Raw genomic sequence first — 9,848 nt, 5'->3', positions numbered from 1 at the left:
CACCCTTATAGGCCTTAATTGTCCTCAAATATTTGCATTTTTTTGGTGCCCGTCAGAACAGTAAAATCTGTACACACACACACACAGACACACACACACATGCATACACACAGACAGATACACACACAGAGACACACGCACACACATGCATACACACAGACAGACACACACACACAGACACACACACACACACGCATACACACGGACAGACACACACACACACAGACACACACACACATGCATCCACACAGACAGACACACACAGAGAGACACTATATTCAAAGTATCATCTGTATTTAAATACAATGATTTGCATCAGTCTTGTGCTGGAGCTGGATGGGTTTTTATATCTCCAAAATGTAGTACAGCTAGTTCTCTCTCTCTCTTTCTCTGTCTTTCTCCCTCGCTCTTCATTTACAGCCTCAGCTCCAGGGTTTTCCTAAAATGTAATTTATGCTCTGCCTCCAAAACGTAAGAGCATTCTTGGCTGTGGACCTCTTACACATATCCATAGTGACGGCTCTGGAGGGCATGCTGCTGTCTCCTGTCCTCCCACCCAGGTACGCCGGGGCCCTTCCCTAATCCCTCCCACAATCCTGTCCCCATCCACCTGATCTGTCTGCCCGGGCTCACAATGCTCACAGCACCAACCAGGGAGCTTCTCATCAGTGGCAGAACTGTAACCTTTCTGCACTTCTGATGTGCCTCTCCGTCAGGTAAGACCAGGTCAGATACTCTCTTGTTTTTCAATATTTTAACCAGAGGAAGCTAGGAGTGCTAGGAGAGAGCTAGGTGTTTTTGGTACTTTTGCCACACCTGCCTCCAGAGCAGTATCCATGCTTGAGTGACACACAAACTTTAGACTCAACTGATGAGAGGACAGGCTCTTGTTGCGTTCTAAATGATATCCTATCCCCTATTTAATGCACTCGGTTCTGCTAGTACCCATAAGAATTGTTAAAGGAATAGGATCTGTTTTGGAGAAAAACACTGTTTCAGTTGGAAGAAAGAATATGAAGGGAAATACCTGGGGTTAGAAGAGATATCAGAAACATGCGAAACTGTCTGGCATCGCCAAGACACACACACAAACATACACACAATACAACAGGCTTGTACTGAAATGAACCCTTCAACGCCATCAACACAAATGTTTGACAAAGGATGCAAAATGAGCTGTATTGTAAACACGATGAGAGAGAAGGAATGGGAGAAAAGAGAGGAAAAAAGAGAGGAAAAAAGAGAGAGAGGCAGAAGGAGGTAGAGGAAGAAGGAATGAGAGGAAGACGGAATGAGAAGAAGCAGGAATGAGAGGAAGGAGGAATGAAATCAAAACTGAAATGAATGAGAAAGATGTTAATTCTTCCTTTCTTCTGCCCTTTTAAGCTCATGTATATAAGTCTGTTGACTCATCACATAACGTTTGGTTTGGTGCAGCAGTAGAGAGCTTGTAGAACCAGTATGGTTGTTCACACAGACAGTTTTAGGTTACTGAAATATGAGCCATTAGGAACAATATCAGTAAACATCATTCCATACATACTGTCAGTAGAGGAAGCATGAGAGCATCAGGGACTTTTGAGAATCACGCTAACATCTATTTCAGGGAAATCTGTTCCAAAACAGGCAACATTAAAATGACATGTATTTTTGAGTTTTAGTCAGGTAAAACGAAATAAATGCACCTGGTCCCATGTAGTCCCAGATCAAACAGTTAGGATTTCAATACTATATTTAACCGTGTAATGACTGCCTATGAAGAGGATGTTCTGTGAAAACAGGAAGAGTGAAGGTATATCAGAATCTGAAGGCAAAAACAGAACAGGGGCAGTGGCACATGATGTTAACATGGAGTCCAAGAAATGTTTTACAGATTGGAGGTAACCAGTGAAGAGTATTAGGATACATCCCATGTTAAATTATTGCTGAAGGTTGGAGAAAACCAGATAAGAGTATTAGGATACATCCCATGTTAAATTATTGCTGAAGGATGGAGAAAACCAGATAAGAGTATTAGGATACATCCCATGTTAAATTATTGCTGAAGGTTGGAGAAAACCAGATAAGAGTATTAGGATACATCCCATGTTAAATTATTGCTGAAGGTTGGAGAAAACCAGATAAGAGTATTAGGAAACATCCCATATTAAATTATTGCTGTAGGTTGGAGAAAACCAGATATGAGTATTAGGATACATCCCATGTTAAATTATTGCTGAAGGTTGGAGAAAACCAGATATGAGTATTAGGATACATCCCATGTTAAATTATTCTTGAAGGTTGGAGAAAACCAGATAAGAGTATTAGGATACATCCCATATTAAATTATTGCTGAAGGTTGGAGAAAACCAGATAAGAGTATTAGGATACATCCCATGTTAAATTATTGCTGAAGGTTGGAGAAAACCAGATAAGAGTATTAGGAAACATCCCATATTAAATTATTGCTGAAGGTTGGAGAAAACCAGATATGAGTATTAGGATACATCCCATGTTAAATTATTGCTGAAGGTTGGAGAAAACCAGATATGAGTATTAGGATACATCCCATGTTAAATTATTCTTGAAGGTTGGAGAAAACCAGATAAGAGTATTAGGATACATCCCATATTAAATTATTGCTGAAGGTTGGAGAAAACCAGATAAGAGTATTAGGATACATCCCATGTTAAATTATTGCTGAAGGTTGGAGAAAACCAGATATGAGTATTAGGATACATCCCATATTAAATTATTGCTGAAGGTTGGAGAAAACCAGATATGAGTATTAGGATACATCCCATGTTAAATTTTTGCTGAAGGTTGGAGAAAATCAGCTGATGGGGAAATGTTCTCTATATATTTTACTCTCTATATATGTATTGGCTATATATTTAATCTCTGTACTTTGCATTTATTCTTGTATCTTATTACCTCACATAAGTGTTTTAGGGTAAGACAGCGGGTCCACCTCAATTCCATTTTAAATTTGCTAAATGGTCAGTTGGGTTATCTATAGATTTTGCTTACCAGCCTTGAATGACCCCCTGACCCTGACCCCTCCCCTCGGGAAATATTGAGTAATGACTGATCTTTGTTCCTACCACATCCATTGCTGAGGTGATTGGAAGTATTGTTTCAGATTTCTGAAATTAAAACCAGGACATTTCCAGTTTGGCAGTCAGAAAATCATTAATATCTATGAAATAAGAAAGGGGGACAATCCCGGTTTCATGTATTTAATCTAACAGGTACACTGTGATAAACAGAGAAAACAATAATTTTACAGAAATACTACAGACAAGACAGAACTGTCCAATCTGAACAGCCATTCAATGGTCCTGGTAGTTTGGGCAAGAGAACCTGAGCAAAATTGAAAAAACAAAGACAATAGTATATGTGAAATACTAAACAACATAATGAATAAATATATAATTAAATAAGATGATGAGATTGGAACCTACTTCATATACTTCTTTTCAGGATTGCTTGTGTCACTCTTAACGTTTTCTTCTCCTCTTTTCTCCTCTTTTCTTCTCTTGTCTTCCTTTCCTTCTCTTAACCTTTAATCTTCTACACTCTCCTTGCTTCACTTTTTTTACTCCCTTAATTTCTCCTTCTCACTCTCTTCTACTTCCTCTCCAATCTTTAATAATAAGTAGTACACTATTAGATACAAATACTTCCCAGTGCTTGCCTCGTTTTTGTATTTTGTCTCATAAACATTGTTTGGACTAAAATTGGCAACGAGCATCTCAAATGACTGTCACTTACCTGGCTTGAAAAGGCTTTTGTGGTGATGTGGATTCACTTGACACTTGTTATTTTCTGCCCGAGTTTTCCACAGCAGTTTTCTCTGATGCTAATGCGAGCGTGTAGAAAAAGAGTGAACGAAGCTGCTGCCTTGCAGCCCCCTCTGCTGGCCAAAACAAGCACTCCGCGATAGAGAAGTCGATCGGTAGGGTATGCTGCCAGGTCTTGCCTGCCACGTAAAATACTATTTCACTATGTGGCCTGTTTTTAACGCTTTCAGCCGGGGGACTGCTTCAGCCGTTGACAGGCTACCAAAAACGGGGACAAACCCTCTCATATGTATTAGTAGAAACATTTGAGCTGTTTGCTGAAGGAGCATATGATTGATGGTACAGTAGCTATGGTTGGTATGGACAGAGATCACCTCTGCTAAATCTGTTGAATGGACATGAGCTTTTCAAGTATAACTATGTTTACATTTGATTAAGTGGTAGATGATTCAAAATGTTTTTTGTCAGGTATACACTGTTGTTGAGAACACCAACTGAAGCGTATAGGCTTTAAAGGCTTGACTGCATCCCAAATGGCCCAGTTCAAAATAAGGGCGCTATATAAGGCTGAGGAAGCCTCTGGACATGCAGGCATTATTCAATAGAGATCTTTCAAGCTTACAAACTATGTTTGTGGAAAATGCAGCCCCTGGTGTATTGTAAATGGTTATGTTTGCAATGAAATATAAGGAATGGCTATATCAAATAAAGGGCTCTCTCTTTCCCTGCAGTCTGCTGAAACAAGCAGAGGCTGTCAGATAAAACTAGGAGTCTGGAACAAACATCCAGGGCATTCCAAATGGCACCCTATATAGAAAAAGTGCTCTACTTTTGAGCACAGACTGGACACTACAGTAGGTAGACAGTTGGAACCCACACACTCACACTGGAAACAACAACACTTTGAAGCACACACACACACACACACACACACAAATACATGCATGCAAGCACATATGAACACACACAATAGCTACAACTAACAGACATTTGTTAAATATTTTGTATTAAATAGGGCAAATTAATTCCTTTTTACTTTGCCATCTAACTCATGTTTATTGTATTCCCATTAGCTGACACCATGGCAACAGGAAGTATTCCCAGGGGGTCCAGCATTTGATGAAAAAGACAGGCCACTAAAACATTACAAATAACATGCATTTTACAAAACATAATTAGACATTACAGACATAATAATATAAACAAAAACAACATTAAAGACATAATAATATAAACAAAAACAACATTACAGACATAGGAACATAAACAGGATAAACAACTGTGCAGAGTAACTGTGTTGATGCGTCCCAAGTGTCATAATATATTGGTTTCAACCAGATTTTGTCTAATGCAATGCCCTGTCTAGTGTGAACAGACAGCCACACTCCGGATAATCACTTATCACCTGAAGCTAGGGGGATGATGGATGTCCTTGCCTGGGGGGGTGTTGTCCTGAAAGATCCCCCCTGCTGATTGGTTTGCCTAATGATGACATCAGTGTGTAGTGTTACTGTGGGCATCCGACCCTCCAGCCTGTTGAGAATCAACTGTTGTTTTTCACAGAGAACTTAAAGTACCAAAGAGCACCCTCCGTCCAACAGTATCTCCTGACACAGTTGTCTTTTTTCAGTGGCTGGAGATCCAACATACCTCTGTCCACCTGAGCAGTCCCTTTGTCCTCCCAAGATGAACTGGGGAACCTTCCAGGCCCTCCTCGGCGGCGTGAATCAGTACTCCACTGCATTCGGACGGGTCTGGCTATCCATGGTGTTCGTGTTTCGTGTCTTGGTGTTCGTGGTGGCCGCCCAGCGGGTTTGGAGCGACGAAAACAAGGACTTTGTCTGCAACACGATTCAGCCGGGCTGTGTCAATGTCTGCTACGACCACATCTTCCCCATTTCACACATCCGACTGTGGGCCCTGCAGCTCATCTTCGTCACGTGTCCGTCCCTGATGGTGGTGGGTCACGTGAAGTACAGACAGAAGAAGAACATGCAGTACACAGCCGTACATGAAGGGAATCATCTGTATGCCAACCCAGGAAAGAAGAGAGGCGGGCTGTGGTGGACATACCTAGTGAGGAAATATAACACACATGCCACCCATCCCAACCACAACGCCAAATACATTCATTTTATTAGTGTGACAATGGAAATAAAGGGTGTTTTTAAAAAAAAATCCCTTTGTTTAACATCTAAATAAACATTGTTTAGGCACAGATATAGGAAAACATCAAGTCTGGTTTTCATTTTGATAATATTTGATATATTTTGGTATTTGAAATGTAGTTCAAGTTCTTTTTAACATCTAACAGTTGAAATCAATATGCTATTCTAAGCCAACGGTATTGTCAGTTCATTCTACCTTGTCCCATTAAATACATGTTTACGATGATGATGATGTAGTCTATTCCCTTTCCTCCCTGTAGGTGAGTCTGGTCTTCAAGGCTGGCTTTGACGCCGGCTTCCTCTACATTCTGTACTATCTGTACGACGGTTACCACATGCCACGTCTCTCCAAGTGTTCTCTGAAGCCATGCCCCAACACCGTTGACTGCTTCATCTCACGTCCCACCGAGAAAACAATCTTCATCCTGTTCATGGTGGTCTCGTCAGTGATCTGCATCGTCTTGTGCATCTGTGAGATGTGCTACCTCATCGGCAAGAATGTCCAGAAGCGAATTATAAGAAAGGAATTGGAGAAGAGGAGGAGGTTGGCTGAGTGGCACAAGGACACGTCCCTGGTGGGGCCGAGTTTGAAGTCGAAGGCTACAGTGTCTGTCTGGGAGGACCCAACTAACACAGCCTCCATACAGAACCTCGCCACCAGGGAGACTTAAAGGCTCCAACCAGAAGTGGAATAACCGGCGTCATGTGACAGGGGTGGAGCTAGATAAGGAGATGGACGGTAAAAGGTTTTTCCATCTTAGGTCAGTGAAATGGATACAATTAACTTTTGGAGGAGTTGTGATAACTTGAATTGCTTTCACATTCTACTTTTAGAGAACTTTTGTGAAAGAGTTATACCAACTAAAATACCCAACTTAACCCCTGGCACTCAAGGAAACCACTGTGTGGAGGGACTGGTGTCATTTGTGTGAGCTACCATCCACTGACACTGGGTCAACTCATATTCTAACAACGGGGAAAAAAAGAATGTGTATTTGGAGCTAACATCTCTTTGTACATATTATATGCCAACGTTTCTCACAGTTACACAGTGATTGAACCGTCACATTCTCCGCTCCACTTTCTCACTGGTGGGTTCAGCACACACTGACAGCCTCCTACCTGAGAGACTGTTCCTGCCAGCTTCCCACCAATCCACCTTAACAGGAATGAGCGACTGTATGTCCATGTGTATAACACTGTCTGCTGTAGAACTGCACTGACTGGAAATTTCCCATCTGCAGACCGTACCTTATCCATACTTTCATTGAATTTCATAATAAATGTATAATAAATATATATAATAAATGGCATGTATAGAGCTCCGGAAACAATTGAGAGACCACTGCACCTTTTTCTTTCCTTTTCAAAAAAGTCGAAAAGGAAGGTTTTGAGTGAGGAACAGAAGGGTTAAATTAAGAGACCACTGCCAATTGAACACTTCTGTTAGTCACTCAAAACTATCCTTTTTAACTTTATTGGAAAGGAAAGAAAAATGTGCAGTGGTCTCTTAACTTTTTCCAGAGCTGTATATTTCTGAAGAAACTAACAAATCAGTTGGGTTAATGCAAAATGCAAAACTCATATTCAAATGTCTCAGTTTAGTTTTAATAGACCTAGCTCTTATATCTGCACTTTCCAAAGGCACAAATTCCCAGAAAAATACAAACTCAATCCTTGAATGGATTGGGTTTGTTCTAAAATGACCCTCAGAATTTGCTGGTACTTCCAATCAGAGCACTTTATTGCCATTCTGACCGCACTTTCATTATCTACATTTATTGTTTTGTTTTATAAAGTTTAAAAAATCTGTTTAAAGCTTAAAAAGTCTGTGGCTCTTTTCTTCGACATATCAGAGGTCATAATTCCCCATTCATAACCCGCACCGTGTACAAACCACACCATTTTTTTAAAAGCTTTGTGTGTATACAAACTCAAGTATTAACTGCACCCATATATATACTGCATTTGCCCAGAGAGTTACAACTTGTACAAACACTGCACATGTTAAAGATCTGTTAAAGATCTGTTAAGGATCTGTGTTAAGGATCTGTTAAAGATCTGTTAAAGATCTGTGTTATGGAAATGTCTTGAACTGATGCATCCTTATTGATTAATGTATTGAGTCCCCATGTTTAGATAAGAAAAGGAATGTCGGTTGTGCTGTGGTAAAGGAAGAAAAGTGAATCTTTAGCAGCATGGGGGTAGATGCAGAACAATGGGTCTTAGGACAGGATAGAGGAAGATACACAACAGGGGGCAGAATGGATAAGGAACATGTTGTTTTTGTTGTATGACCATACCTACACCAAAACAATCCTGTTAGGTACCTACACCAAAACAATCCTGTTAGGTACCTACACCAAAAAAATCCTGCTAGGTACCTAGACCAAAACAATCCTGTTAGATACCTAGACCAAAACAATCCTGCTCGGTACCTAGACCAAAACAATCCTGCTCGGTACCTAGACCAAAACAATCCTGTTAGGTACCTACACCAAAACAATCCTGTTAGATACCTAGACCAAAACAATCATGTTAGATACCTACACCAAAACAATCCTGCTCGGTACCTAGACCAAAACAATCCTGCTCGGTACCTAGACCAAAACAATCCTGTTAGGAACCTAGACCAAAACAATCCTGTAAGATACATATAACAAAACAATCATGTTAGATACCTAGACCAAAATGACTCTGTTATATACCTAGAACAAAACAATCCTGCTAGGTACCTAGACCAAAATGACTATGTTATATACCTAGAACAAAACAAGCCTGTTAGGTACCTACACCAAAACAATCCTGCTAGGTACCCAGAACAAAATGACTCTGTTATATACTTAGAACAAAACAAGCCTGTTAGGTACCTAGAACAAAACAATCCTGCTCTGTATTTTGACCAAAATGACCCTGTTAGATACCTAGAACAAAACGACCCTGTAAGACACATAGACCATAAACATTGTGTTAAATGCCTAGACTAAAACGACCAGTACCACTACATATGAAGTGAGTGTGGTTAATTGCCACCTGTTGTTGATGAAGCATGGGACACAGGAATTGTGATTTGATTTGAGTTCATAAAATTTATGTTTTTATAAAATGTTGAGAATTTTTTTGTACAAACATCTAGTCATGACCGAAATAATAAGATTCAAGCGGTTGAAATGGGTTTTCTCAGAAGGGTGGCTGGCTTCTCCCTTAGGGATATGGTGAGAAGCTCAGCCATCCGTGAAGAACTCGGAGTAGAACCGCTGTTCCTTTGTGTCGAAAGGAGCCAGTTGAGGTGGTTCTGGCATCTGGTAAGGATGCGCCCAGGACGTCTCCCTAGGGAGGTGTTCCAGGCACGTCCAGCTGGGAGGAGACCTCGGGGTAGGCCCAGGACTAGATGGAGAGATTATATTTCGACACTGGCCTGGGAACGCCTCGGGATCCCCCAGTCAGAGCTGGCAAATGTGGCTCGGGAAAGGGAAGTTTGGGGTCCCCTGCTGGAGCTGCTGCCCCCGTGACCCGATACCGGATAAGCGGATGAAGATGAGAGATGAGATGAGACAAAATCTAAAACATCTCAAGTCAACCTAAGCCAAACTACCTCAAAGTTGGGCGGCTATTGTGAGTGTGCTGGTACTCTGAGAAAATGTCTTTTTTATTTTAATAATATATTTTTTATTTTTTCACGGTCCATATTAAATAAGTAATTTCAGGAAATATTGAATACCAGTACCATGGAACTTATATAATGCCTTTCAAATAACAAAAAATATGATTGTTATTTGATTATTACTTATTAAACGTGCAAACTCATTTTGAAATGTTTACTATGTTTATTGTAAATAGCGTTTTAATTTCCATCTCTGTATCCTCAGGAGAACATGGAGTGGACATCAAACCAGCA

General features: G+C 40.5%; 1 protein-coding gene across 2 annotated transcripts; it reads left to right on the top strand.

Moving 5' to 3' along the window:
* The first annotated feature begins 515 nt into the window (after positions 1–515).
* On the top strand, positions 516–7,785 carry cx30.9 (connexin 30.9). Of its 2 annotated transcripts, none has more exons than XM_013135439.4 (3): positions 516–716; positions 5,413–5,858; positions 6,211–7,785. In XM_013135439.4, exons 2-3 carry the CDS (start codon positions 5,469–5,471, stop codon positions 6,619–6,621), a joined length of 801 nt encoding a protein of 266 aa, XP_012990893.2. In that variant the 5' UTR covers positions 516–716; positions 5,413–5,468; the 3' UTR covers positions 6,622–7,785. The 2 variants fall into 2 exon arrangements, with proteins under 2 accessions (XP_012990893.2, XP_010896369.2); XM_010898067.4 differs by having other exon boundaries at positions 516–726.
* The last annotated feature ends 2,063 nt before the right edge of the window (positions 7,786–9,848 follow it).

Source organism: Esox lucius, chromosome 10 (genome assembly GCF_011004845.1).
Source record: "Esox lucius isolate fEsoLuc1 chromosome 10, fEsoLuc1.pri, whole genome shotgun sequence".
NCBI classification, from domain to species: Eukaryota; Metazoa; Chordata; class Actinopteri; order Esociformes; family Esocidae; genus Esox; species Esox lucius.
The sequence above is the reverse complement of the archived record's forward strand: the minus strand, read 5'-3'. Positions and strand labels throughout refer to the sequence as shown.

Bases quoted from the DNA above. Each gene is read 5' to 3' on its own strand.
- cx30.9 (XM_013135439.4), top strand. From the start codon at position 5,469: ATGAACTGGGGAACCTTCCAGGCCCTCCTCGGCGGCGTGAATCAGTAC. The intron at 5,859-6,210 runs GTGAGGAAATAT...TCCTCCCTGTAG, and splicing joins GGCTGTGGTGGACATACCTA to GTGAGTCTGGTCTTCAAGGC.